Below are 14,237 nucleotides of genomic sequence, written 5' to 3'. Positions count from 1 at the left end.
TGATGGATTCTGTAGAGATAGTTAGCATCTCTACACAGCTGACTGTAATTAACATGACTACCCTCAATTACCTGAGTAAGCGTGGCTGATTTCATCAGCTGAAAGTCTGAAAAACTTCAAAAGCTTAGGCTCCAAAATGGAGAAATTCTACCTGTGATCTGCAGTGTCCATTTTCATCCAAGCGTTTCCAGCCTACGTTTGACACAATCCAGAGGTCTGAAGAGAATTAAATATTAACACACACACACACACAATAACCACACCTGGTTCAGGACTTCTCTGGTGGTCCAGGGGTTAAGAATTCGCTTGCCAGTGCAGAGGACACAGGTTCAATCCCTGGTTTGGGACGATTCCACGAGTTACAGAGCAACTAAGCACAGTCACCACAACCTGTGCCACTAGTGAGCATGTGCTCTGGAGTGTGTCCGAGAGATGCAACTACTGAAGCCCGCGCTCCTAGAGCCCGCATTCTGCAACGGGAGAAGCCACTGCAATGAGAAGCCTGCAAACCACAACAAAAAGTAGCTCCTGCTCGGGTCAGCTAGAGAAAGCCCATGCACAGCCACAAAGATCCAGGACAGCCATAAATAAATAAACAAGCAAGCAAGCAAACTGGTTCTGCCCCATCATTCCACTCAAACAGCCTACACATGTTGTAATTAACCTTGTTTTGCAAAAACATTTTCCAAGTGGCTATTCAATTGACGCATGCTTGGGAAGTTCAGGCTTTGTTTTTTACAGCTCTGGTTTACCTACTCTGTTAGATATGAAGTGTCCATTCCTGCGTGAGTCGACTTGTCTCATTATTATGTTCAGTTGTTCAATTTATAAATACACATGTTGGATTTTATCAAATGTTTTCTACCATCTTAAGATTTTTACACTAATGTAACTCATTTTCCAATATGAAATAATCTTGCATAACTGGGATAATTGAACAAGGTCATAAGTCTATTACTTTTATACATTGCTAGACTGAGTTTGTTAAGTTTTGACTTTTGATATTGAAAGAGCCTCTTAATGAAACTGAGATGGGAGTGAAAAAGTTGGCTTAAAACTCAGCATTCAGAAAATGAAGATCATGCCATCTGGCCCCATCACTTCATGGCAGATAGATGGGGAAACAATGGAAATAGTGACAGACTTTATTTTGGGGGGCTCCAAAATCACTGCAGATGGTGACTGAAGCCATGAAATTAAAAGACGCTTGCTCCTTGGAAGAAAAGCTATGACCATCCTAGACAGCACATTAAAAAGCAGAGGCATTCCTTTGCCAACAAAGGTCCATCTAGTCAAAGCTATGGTTTTTCCAGTAGTCATGTAAGGAGGTAAGTTGGACTATAAAGAAAGCTGAGTGCCAAAGAACTGATGCTTTTGAACTGTGGTATTGGAGAAGACTCTTGAGAGTCCCTCGGACTGCAAGGAGATCCAACCAGTCCATCCTAAAGGAGATCAGTCCTGGGTGTTCATTGGTAGGGCTGATTTTGAAGCTGAAGCCCAAATACTTTGGCCATCTGTGATGTGAACAGCTGACTCACTAGAAAAGACCCTGATGCTGGGAAAGATTGAAGGCGGGAGAAGAAGAGGATGACAGAGGATGAGATGGTTGGATGGCATCACTAACTCAATGGATGAGTTTGAGTAAGTTTCAGGAGTTGGTGATAGGGAGGCCTGGTGTGCTGCAGTCCATGGAGTCTCAAAGAGTCGGACACAACTGAGCAACTGAACTGAACTGATTGGCATTTATGTTAATTTTTTGTACGTGAAAATGGCAATTTGGCCTTACTTCTCTTTTAATTGCCATAGGCTTGTTAATTTTATTGATATGTTCAAAGCATCAAATTGTTGGAAAGTCATTTTTTACTGCATAATTAATGCAAATATTCCTTAATTTTTACAAATAAGATATAATATTAAATAAAATTAAAATAAAAGTTTATTTGGAGTTAGTTGAACAGAAATAAAAATTTCAACATTTTCCAATTATAGTTCTACTGTTACTTTTAATAGGGAACTTTTTTGGCTGAATTTTCTACAAAATTTGTAGACTATAGATTTTCAGCTCTTAAAAGCCTAGATAATTAATAGTCAAAAAGTCAAACTCATTAATCATATATCTAATTATAATCATTTAGACTTAGAATTATTTAAAAAAAGTTCAAAGATATATTTCATCCAAGAATACTCTAGTTTACCATAAATGTACTATATACTGCTGTTGATGTTAGTGAAAGGTTGAGAAGGATAGCACATTACATAAAAGTTGATCAATCAACTCAATGTATTCCTAAATTTAATTATTTTTATAGAGATAAATAGGAAGAAAAATAAAAGTAAAAATTCAAGTTCAGTAGATTTCCTATAATGTTTTAAGGTTAAAGAAATGATATAAAATGTCCTTAACATAGAAAGAAAGTTATCAAATATATAAGTCCACTCAAAGAGGGACCCACTGGCTCAAAAGGGTAAATTTAAGGCTTTATAAGAGTAACAAGTTCAAGGAATTAAAATGTATCAAATATGTTAAAAGTTCAATTTCTTGATCTGGGTGGTTGTTTTAAGAGTGTCTGATATGTATGGATGTGAGAGTTGGACTGTGAAGAAGGCTGAGCGCCGAAGAATTGATGCATTTGAACTGTGGTGTTGGAGAAGACTCTTGAGAGTCCCTTGGACTGCAAGGAGATCCAACCAGTCCATTCTGAAGGAGATCAGCCCTGGGATTTCTTTGGAAGGAATGATGCTAAAGCTGAAAGTCCAGTACTTTGGCCACCTCATGCAAAGAGTTGACTCATTGGAAAAGACTCTGATGCTGGGAGGGATTGGGGGCAGGAGGAGAAGGGGACGACAGAGGATGAGATGGCTGGATGGCATCACTGACTCAATGGACATGAGTCTGAGTGAACTCTGGGAGTTGGTGACGGACAGGGAGGCCTGGTGTGCTGCGATTCATGGGGTCGCAAAGAGTCGGACATGACTGAGCAACTGATCTGATCTGATCTGATATGGTAATTTATTAAGTTACACATTTAATTCTGTTTTCTGTATTTGTGCTGTTTAAAACATACTTTTTAAACTGAGTGAATGAACTCATCAAATAATTTTCAGAAAAAATATTCCAGAAAGTTCTATATCTATGTTAAGTATCAATATATCAAGTTGATAAAAACAGGCAGCCAAAGTTGATATTTTCAGTATTTATTAGTAAGGCTGAGGCCACAGCCTTTATACAGCACAATTTGCATAAGTTATCAAGATACATCTTGTATACAATCACAAAACCAAGACATATTTTTACATAGAGTAAAACTCAAGACAGATTTACAAGCATTTCTATACAATTCTCATGTATTTCAGTTCAATTTATATAACCTTTAGCCCAAGAATTTTTGTTGGTTCATTAGATTTTTTGAGAGATTTGGGTAGAACAGAAAAAAGAACACATTAGCAAATCACCAACACAGCATGCAACATGTAGTTAGAAACAAGACATATCTCCAAGTACTCTATTTTTTATTTTTAAACCAATTTTATTAGGTTTTTATCTTTTCAGACAAGAAACTTATTTCCTTTAACATCAGATGTGTTTTTGTTAGGATATCAGCACACACATTAATTGGTAGTGGGAGCACCTGAGCACATCACCAACAAATACACATACACAATCAAACAAGAATCATAGTCACATGCTGAATGCCACAGGGAATTAATATTTCAACTTCGTCTAGTATACCAAATGGATAGTTATGTACAGGGTAATGAATTAAGAAAATGCTCTCAATCTACCTATCAGAGAAGGAATCATTTGATTAAATGATTTTTATTTAAAGGGAGTCTTTAATAATAACAACAACATGGAACATACAGAAAACATCAATGTGTCATATTCAATGAGAATATCTGTTTCACTCATTCATTCTTGTGTCACATCAAAGGCAAGTTATTATTAAAGAGATAGCTCATAATTATTCATTGAGCTTTCTTTACCTTCCAGTTCAAGCTCAAAAAGAGGGGAAATCACTCTGTCACACATAGAGTTATAAACACATACATAGCTGTAGTTGGCTGCTTTTGGAATATTAGACATTGTAGCAATGAAAATAAGTTTTTAAAAATATTGTTAGTTATGATTTAAATAATAAAGTAAAAAAATACTATAAACATCTTTATGATATCTTAATGAAATGAAACACTGATCAAATCATTTCTAATAAATTGGGCACAATATAGTATATAATTTCATTTTACTTCACATCACCACCAACGTAGTTCACTACCTCTATCACCATGATCATCACAACCGTTCCTATAATAAGAATCAGTATCAGCTGGTTACCAGCTATAATATTCCCACAGTATGACTCTTTTAATGTGTGTGATCCATAAAATTAAATCCACTGATATGCTGAAAATATGCATTTATTAATGTGATTAATTACAATATAGGCAACATTAAGGAGCAAAGACAATCACTTCCCCTTAGTCTTGGATACTCTTCTTTTAAACTGAAATAATAAAGAGTTCAGAGTCACCAAAAGTCTCCTTAACCTTAAGTAAAACAGGGAAACACAAACTTCTTAGTATTATCTATGTCTGTAATGACCATTCTAGACATCCCTGTCTTGTGTAAAAATTCACTCTGTGCTTTTGCTTTACAGCTAAAGGTTTCTTGGGGACCTAATTTTAAACCAAGAAGCAACTTGTGTCTGATGACTCAATGAAATTGTGGGAAAAATTAAGATGCTCTTCAAGATAAAAGTGCTGTAATTGGATTGATCACATGTTATTTAGAGATTACAAACTTTGTCTCTATTAGGATAAAAAAAGCTAATCCCAATAAAATAAATGAAATAAAAAGTGGAAAATCATGTGCTGTGATATATACAAAAAAGTAAAAAACACCGAGCCCTATTTGCAATTAAAAAAGAAACAGTTTTGTTGTAAGAAGGGTAATCAATATCAGAAGAAATGCATTTGTATAAGGTTCAGTGTTGCATAGAATAATTCCAGTACAATGTAGGTGTTTGGTCAGCTGCAAACTTGGCACGCTTGGCAGGATCTTAGACTCTCTGAAGAGGGATGCTGGTGCACAAAAAGAAGCCCTGTCATGAACTCTCTTGATTGGCCTGGCCACATCACCAGTTCTGGAATAGAGGGTCACCTGTCATGGTAAGATTCCTACTCTCTCATGTCAAATAGCTACCAAGGTATGATCTTTGTTTTGGTGGCACCTCCTTTTGTGTATTTTAAAAGAAATGGCAACTGTAATGAAGTAAGCTAACTGGTCATGAACCTCTCATGTATACTTCTGGTGTAAGTGGCTGCAGAAGAGGACCCACGGGAGTGAGTCTCCTTTTAAGGACAAACAATAGAGTCTTTTTATGTCAGCGGGAGATCTTCCTGAACCCTTTCCTCCCCCAATTATGTGATGATTATAAGCTCCCTAAAGTGCTAAATTCTGCTGGAAATATCCATGGCAACCACCAGCAGATCTAGATGTCTCTAAAAATAAAATTCTAGCAATATCAAATCCTTAGTGATCCTCTCACCACATGCTCATTTTACAGCAATAATCAATGATAAAATTGCATTGTCAGGGGAGGGAGATTACAAAGTAGAGGGAAGAAAAGTGACTGTTACCTTTTCTAGACTGGAAAGGAGTGAATTTATATACCTCTATATATAATAAAGATATGTAACATGGAGTTTATTATAAATTATTTAATTTTTAATGTCTTAAATTTAATCAATGTCTGTCAGATTTCAAGTATGTTTTTCTTTAAAAATGAGAAAATTCAATATCTGACCAATATGTTTCTAGAAAATTTCTCTAATTCCACTAAAACCTCACCCTTGAATAAAGAAGCAGCTTTTAAACTCAGAATTCACAGAGAAGCAATTTATTTTTGTGGGTTTGGGAATAGTATAAGATCAGTATAATTTATTTAATTTATGATAACCCAATTTGTAAATTATTTTTATTAAGTTTTTAACATTAAAAAATTTTTTTAACCTTTTTTGGTTAAATGAAAGTTTATATAAGTTCATATTTTAAGAAAATTGGTTTTGGAGTTAATATACTGCTTTTATGCATGTCTTTGCTTACCATTGGTTTCAAAGATGCTTTTTCACATACAAAATTGGGGAAAAAACTGCATAATGCCTATTCCTCACTTATGTGTATAAAACTATATTTGGAAATGTGCTTTCATCTTTTCTCATAGATCACTTAGTTTGATCATCTCAACATCCCATTAGGAAGGTTAGGAATATGTAATTCTATTTTCCCACAAATAAGAAAACTGAGGAAAATTGAGTTTAAGTGACATGTGCACGGTGACAGTTAGTGGCAGAACGAAGGCCAGAAGCCAGGCTTTGAATCCCAGCTGAGTTCATCTCCTCTAAGTCCATGTAACTTCCTTGTTCATGTTGTTGGTTGATGGGGAAGAGGATGTTTCATTTTAATGACTTAGACGTTGGTCCTTTTATTCTATATTATTAAAGTAGCTCAAAGAACACTTTCACCTTAATATAACATTGATTTTTCACATATTTTCCCAACACTGATGAACTTGATTACTGTGATACTGTCACTAAAAAGTAGGAAAATAGAGCACTAGGGAGAACTTGAATTTCGTGTCAGGGTTTTCATTTTACAATCAGTTAACATAGTAAGGAAAAAAGAAACTGTGGAAGAGCAGGAAATGACACCAATTAATCAATGTCACAGATTAGTATGATTTGTTTGCCAGAGGAAGAACTTTCTCCCTGTGCATTTATTACTTCAGAGAAAGAAAATATGTGGGATAGTACATTGATTTGCAACTTCACAAAGCACAAGTTATCATGCTTCCTAGAATATGTCAATTTAATCTAGGTCCTTTGGTATGCAGATTGAAAATGTCTTGGATTAAGGGTTATTTATGGAGATTTTGATGTTTTCAACCAAGGTTTCAACAGTTTATGGGACAATATTCTTTTCCATTAGCCAGTCATGGCTTTACTTCTAGATACATGTAATTCCATTTCTACTTAGTATAATTTTCAGTATACATTATTTCAAATTATACAAATGTGCTTTTACAACATGAACTCCAAAAATGGTGTTGTTCACCCTTATAACATTTAGACACAGAGAAAACTTATACAACATGATCTAAAAGCTATAATTTCTAAATCTCTGGTCCTCCTTACTTCTTTCTAGTCTGGATACACACTTAGGTGTATCCTATGTCAGAATCTCAAAACAGTTATCTGAGAAGATGAAGAAGAAAGACTTTTGAAAACTGAGATTTGTTACATCAGTTCCTTCCTTTCAACCAAGCTCTTCTGCATAAAGGATTACTTTTGCCTGCATTAGAAACCATATTAATCTTTAAGTCTCAGCCTTCAGTTCACTATAGCTCAACTCTACTCAAAAATGTTTTGCATTAAGTAATCAAAATTTCTCTCACTGTTTTTCGTGACAGCCACAAGAAATCCAAGGTTTCAGAACTTCTTTTTTTTTCTTGTCTTCAATATATGGACTTTTTCTTTTGAGTTTTTTTCTATGTTCCACAACCATACATTTGCAAAGGTTTCAGTATGCTTTTGCTTTTTGTTCCTCTTCTCATGATTACCCCTGAAAACAGCTTAGAACCAATAGTATTCAACTATAGTCATGATTAAGATTATTTAAAGCACTTTCTATACCCTGAGCAGACACATTTCTTCAGTGGGTTTGAGTAGGACTGACCAAAAGTTTGTGCCAGTTGACTATTCTTTTTCTGAGATCCACTTTGTCAAGCCAGATACAGGCTTCGCCAATCAAGGTCTTTTTCATAAACTTCCCTCCATTGGAAAAAAGTAAAATCTAGAAAAAAATAGTCAAAATTATATATCTATTTGTGTGTACATTTTCAATTTCTTTTATGGACATTTGCAAATCAAAGAAGTAACACAGACAAGAAAGGGTGAGGGCGAGAGGAATTAGCAGACATCCTTGTAGGAGAACTAATAACTAAGATGACCTCAAAAGATCTGCATAATATTAATTAATTCATATCAACATTTCCCAAAGGCAGAGACCTATCCTGAAGGACAGAATTCTAGATAAGATATGTGTTATTAGCTAATTCTAACTCAGTTTATGCTTAAATTGATAGAAAGTTTCAGAAAAGAACTTTACTAGTTTATGAAAAACCAACTCAAATACAAAATTATTTGAGTGGTAAGTAAATAAGTAAGAGTTTACAAGGCAGATAGAACATAACATTGATTTTAAATACCATTTAATTTACTGGGGGTTTTACTATAGTAAGCTCTTCTAAAGTGGTTTCTTGTCATATGTAGAATTTACATTAGTTGAAATTCCATGGGATCTCAAACTCAATAATTTTTTTTTTTTTTTTTTTTAGGGATCAATTGAAAGAAAGGTAGAGACAAAGTAGAGACAGCCATTAATCCTTGATAACTCTCTTACGCTCTCTCTTTCTTTTTGGAATCTCCTTCAGATAATTCATCTTTATTCCTGGCCAAAATTTACTTTTATGTTTCTGACTTCAAAATCTACTCTTCTATCTTTTCAAGCCTTTTATTTTGTGATTTCAAATTGCCTAATTATATATTTCATTTGGACCTGCCCTCATCAAATTTATCACATTTCAGACAAACTCATGATTTTTTTCTCCCTCTATCCCTTCTTTAACTACTCAGCCTCTGTGCCTGACACATCTGTTCACACAGACTTCAGAGTGTCTTTTAATCTTATTATTCCCTTTAACTCTGTCAGTTAATCCTCTCAATGCAGTTTTTGCTTTATAATATGTCTTACATTAGTCTCCAGCACAGGCCTTCATTTAAGTAACAAAACCATGGTCTTCTCTTCCCACATTTTTCATCATTACCCTCCCTCTTCTTTCTCCTTTCTCATTCCTTGTCTCTACATCTACCAAAGGCATACTATGTATAAGCATTGTGCTAGGCTGCAGAAGAGAGAGCAATGAAAATCAAGCTTTGCACCGGAGAAGTTGATAGTACAGAAACAGTGGCAGGTAAGTACAGAAATGGTTGCACAAAACTGGGAGTAATGGCCTAATAAGATAAGCAAAACATGTGAATAAGGTGTGATGAAGTATACCGCAGCCATCAGTAAAGAGATGACTTTACATTGAAAGATGTGGAATATTGCAAGAGATGGAGAGAAATGAAGAAGGGAGTACTGAAGGGGAGGAAAAATACAAGCAAACAATCCAAGAATTTGAAGATTCTGGTGTGACTGAAGTAAAGAGAGTGGAAAAGTATACAAAGAGATGAAATTAAATGGAATACAATTAAATTAAATAAATATAACTCACTTTAGAGGATTCTGAATGGGTCAGGCTAACAGTGAATCATTGGAGGGTCATCTAGTCAGTGTTTTTAAAAGATATCTCTGCCAGTAGTGTGATAAAATGAATTAAAAGCATAAGATAGTGATGGCAAGTAGGCCAGGTATAGTGCTGAAATGATTTGCATAATAAAGATGAAGACCCAAAGAGGATTAGTGGCAGTGAGTGTGAAAAAAAAATCTGTGTAAATGAAACTGAGTAGGTAGGATAGAGGCTAATTAGATGGGGTGAATGGGTTGTGGAATTTTCAAGGGCCCCTGGAAAGTTACCTCTAAAATTAACTTGTAAAATGTCACATAGTATATGATTGGCATATAAATATTGAATAATTAAATAGTAAATAAGTACAGTATAGGTGAACATTTAAAAATAGGAACGGTATGAGTTACCTGAAGAGAATGTCCAGCAGGACTTAGGCTGAATCTAAAAGTTTCATTGAATGAAGGCTCTCGATCATGTCTACATACTCTTGTTTTTTTCTTGATCACCTTTTTTTGGGTAGATATGTTCATCACATATAGTTTCACATATAAATCTGAAAATAAGAATTCAGCTTGTTAAGTGTCCACTAACAATACATTTATACAATTAGCATTATAATTGTATACTGAGAGCTTCCTTACATTTTACATAAAGCCAGTAGACTGTGAACAACTTGTTTCAGACAACATAGAGCAATTAAAATATACCTAATTAAAACACACCAATTTTCTTAGCAGTTTAAATGTTTACTTGTATAATAAATATATCACTCTAAGTCTGCATTGGAAAAAAATCTAATTTTTAACCAGGAAAATATCAATTTGCTTTATATAAGATTAGATTTATAAGATTATAAATTACTTCTTATTTCATATTTTTTTTTCAGATATATTTGATACACAGTCCAAATTTTAGTTAGCATTTTCTAGGGCATTTAGTTCATTCTCCTAAGGAGTTCTTAGATATATTATATTGCTTATTATCATAAAATTAGATACCTGGTAAGTGATCAGGAGATTTAAATTTGTAGGTAATATTTCTACACTGTAGGATTTCAACTATTAGTTGTTCCCCATCTGTCTTCATTTCTTTCTTCAATGCAATCTTGATTTCTCCCATTACCTGAGTTTTAACTGGAACAATTTAATTAAAAAGTTAAGGAATATGTCATGTCATTTATTAACTGGTTCATTCAATAAGTTTTTTGTACATTCATTTTTTGAGTGTTAACCAAGAGCTCAACACCTTATCATATCCTATGGATACACAGATGAACAGAATACAGTCCAAGCCCTTAAGGAGTAGAAAGTCTCACAGGAAAACTAATAAATTATAAACTTAAAATGAGGTATGTTAAGTATAATGATAAGCTAGTAACATGAGAGGTATGGAGGAAATGCAAGTAGGTGTCACTCAACTGTAGATTTTAGGCCAAAAGAGGTAATAGATGAGACAATAGGAGACTGTAGAAAGATAGTCGTACATACAAATAATAGAATTCTAATTTATAGCAAACATTAAGTCAAGTGAAATACAAGAAGCTGTCTGCCAACAGTTGCTCACTACCTACAAGGCTTACAAAGGAACACTTGCTAACACAACTAAATGTTGTTGTATATTATATATACTTCCATTCTATTTTCTTTGTAAGAGAAGTGGCCAACAAGAATATATAGTAGTAAAATTGCACTAGGGAAAAATATGAGTGATTTAAATGAATTCAAGATATTCTTCTTCTAGTATTTATCTTGGATCTTTACATTAGTGAAGAAGCAATTCATGCTAGGTCAAACTCTATGTTGATTTCAATGGATATTCTCTCTTATATTGATTCACACATTTATTCACTTACTCATTCACCAACAAATATTTTATTTCCCACTCTACTTTGTGATAAGCACTCTGTTAGGAAGAATGGATACAATGGTAAGCCATCATACACATGCTTACTGGTTTTATGGTTTTTCAGTCTATTAGGAAGAAATACTTCAATGAAATAATTTCTTCAGTAAAGATACAATTAGAAAGAGAGAAGATGTTCTGATGTAAAAAAGCATGGTTACGAGACAGCAAAAGAGACACTGATGTATAGAACAGTCTTTTGGACTCTGTGAGAGAGGGAGAGGGTGGGAAGATTTGGGAGAATGGCATTGAAACATGTATAATATCATGTATGAAACGAGTTGCCAGTCCAGGTTCGATGCATGATACTGGATGCTTGGGGCTAGTGCACTGGGACGACCCAGAGGGATGGTATGGGGAGGGAGGAGGGAGGAGGGTTCAGGATGGGGAACACATGTATACCTGTGGCAGATTCATTTTGATATTTGGCAAAACTAATACAATTTTGTAAAGTTTAAAAATAAAAATAAATTAAAAAAAAAAAGCATGGTTACAATAAAGTCTAGGAAAGAACTTCATGAGCTGAAACCAGAAGAATAAGAAAGAATTAACTAGGTGATATGGATGGAGAAGAACATCCTAGAGAGAAGGAACAGTGTGTCCACAAAAGGCAACATCACTGGACCAAGGAACTAAATAAATATTCATGGGATTATAATACACTGTTAAGTGGTACTATGTTTAGAATTTGCATTTTATCTTTAGAACAATTGAAATCCAGTGAAGGTCTTTAACATGGATATAGATCATTTGTTCTCATATGTTTCAATCTCAGGCTTTCTTTATATTACAAAAAGAAAACACTGGTCCTCAAAGAACATTAAAGTTTCTAATTAAAAAGTAAAAGTATATATTTACAAATATTTATTCATTGGTTCCATTAAAATGACAAGAATATACCTGTAAGTAGGGATTTTAATGAAAAATAACCATAATTTAAAAAAACAGTGAGGCATGCCATTTTATTTTATTTTTTTTTCAAATTTCATCTGTACTTGGCTTAATAGCGGATGGCTGAATTCTCATACTTGTTTCTACATTAAATCCAGTTCAATATGTTGTATTAGTTGAAATATATGATGGTCTTACATATATACATAGTTGGAAAAGGAAGGAGTATTTTAGTATCCTTTTCAGATAACTGTGGACAATCTTTGATACTACCAAAACATGAAAAGCAGTGTTTTTTTAAAAGATTAATGGAAATGTAGAATCTGAAACCATATCAATAAACTTTTTTTGTACTTTTACTTTAAAATACTATAGTCTATCTTGCACCTTGAATGAATCATTTAACTTTACCTGAATTGGTAACATCATACACTATTTATTTTGTAAAATAATGGTCTATTGAGTTATGTAGGTCTTCAAAAACTTGACACAATTCATACAATATTAAAAACACTTTTGTTAATATCACCACCCATATCATGAAAAAAGTCTGAATTATGAAAAGCTGTCAAGCTCAGGGAAGCAGATAAAAGTTTTTGAAAATTTCATTTTTACTTAAAAGTTGATTTTTGTCATTGACGACAACTACTGTCATTGTCTTCTTAAAGTGACAAACTCATTTTGTTAATTTTTTTAGAAAATGGCTGCTGAATGTACCATGGACTTTGTTAAGTGAATGCTGCCAAAAATTTTATTTTTCATTCAAATCTCAAGACAGAGAGCAAAACCTCATCAATCAGGGCAGAAACTTTTTCTGTAAAACAGTTATATTTCTTTCCTCCAAACCCATAATAAATCAGACAGAACTAATACTGCTCCATTCCTCAAACTGTAACTGAGATGGAGGGGAAAAAAAGAGTATTCTAAATGATAGGGAGGGAGTCAAGGACAACACCCCAACTATTTGAAGCTAATAGGAGCTGAAGTCAGAATTGATCACATCAATTAGCATGATGAAAGGAAAAAAACAAAACTAATTTTTCTGGAAAAAATTCATGGTTATAGGTGGTAGGTTCAGAAACTCCAACTTGCCAGCATATAAAATTTGTTGTTGTTTTCACTTTCTCACTTCTGAAGAAAGGTGGAATTAAAAACTTGTTAACTAACATTCTCAAATCATCACATTGCCTATTTTTTTTCTTGGAAGGTTAAATTCACATGCTCCATAGTTTGATACTTGTGAAGCTCTTGTTAAGTTTTTCCTACTCAAAGACGGTTCCAGCTTGTTCTTTACTGTTTCTACTAAAAGTAAAAAAGAGACGTGTCTACTGAGGTGGTCTCAAAGGATGCATGCATTAATTATGAGTTATCACTATCAATCATGCTTATCCTTTTATAGCTACAAAATGCCTTTGTCATTGAAATCAAATGCATGGATGACAAAAACCTCTGTGTCCACTCCCTCCACAGGTTGGGGGAGATTGATGGATGGGAGGGACAGTAATACCAGATCATCTTGAGCCTTTGAACCAAAGGAGAGAGACAACACACACACAGAGGACATGTGAGGGCGTTTTGTAATCTTGTTTGGAATAGAGAGCAAAGTAGCAATAAAAATGTCTTTGACCAGCCTCCAGGTCTCTTAGTTTCCCAAAACTTCCATTTTAGCTGTATTAATAAAATAGAAATTAATCCTACTCCAGAGAAGATATTTATCCTACAACATGGCACATAGCTCTGATTAAGAGTAGAAAGAACATTGTCTTGTCTCCACTGTATATTCTTGGCTCCATTGCTGTAGATGAACTGATTGTAGGTGTGTGGGTTTATTTTTGGGCTCTCTATTCGTTCCATTTATCTGAATATCTGTTTTGGTACCAATACTATGCTGTTTTGATTACTGTAGCTTTGTAATATTGTCTGAGGTCGAGGAGGGTTATGCCTCTAGCTTTGTTCTTTTTCCTCAGGATTGCTTTGGCAATTCTGAGTGTTTTATGGTTCCATATAAATTTGGGATTATTTGCTCTAGCTCTATGAAAAATGTCATGGGTAATTTGATAGAGATCACATTAAATCAGTAGATTGCTTTGGGCAGCA

At 34.1% G+C, this 14,237-nt stretch overlaps 1 protein-coding gene across 1 annotated transcript in view; it reads right to left on the bottom strand.

The window, feature by feature from the left end:
• Positions 1 to 3,179: 3,179 nt before the first annotated feature.
• The window catches only part of PCLO (piccolo presynaptic cytomatrix protein), a 391,256-nt gene continuing 380,198 nt past the window's right edge, over positions 3,180 to 14,237 (bottom strand). The window contains exons 23-25 of the mRNA XM_025291036.3: positions 10,346 to 10,480; positions 9,755 to 9,900; positions 3,180 to 7,849 (exon numbers count right to left, since the gene is read on the bottom strand). Of these exons, the coding sequence (XP_025146821.3) occupies positions 7,709 to 7,849; positions 9,755 to 9,900; positions 10,346 to 10,480 (422 nt within the window). The 3' untranslated portion in view covers positions 3,180 to 7,708. The remainder of the gene's footprint in view (positions 7,850 to 9,754; positions 9,901 to 10,345; positions 10,481 to 14,237) is intronic.

The sequence above is a fragment of the Bubalus bubalis genome, chromosome 8, assembly GCF_019923935.1.
Source record: "Bubalus bubalis isolate 160015118507 breed Murrah chromosome 8, NDDB_SH_1, whole genome shotgun sequence".
NCBI classification, from domain to species: Eukaryota; Metazoa; Chordata; class Mammalia; order Artiodactyla; family Bovidae; genus Bubalus; species Bubalus bubalis.
This window is presented reverse-complemented; position numbering and strand designations above follow the sequence as displayed.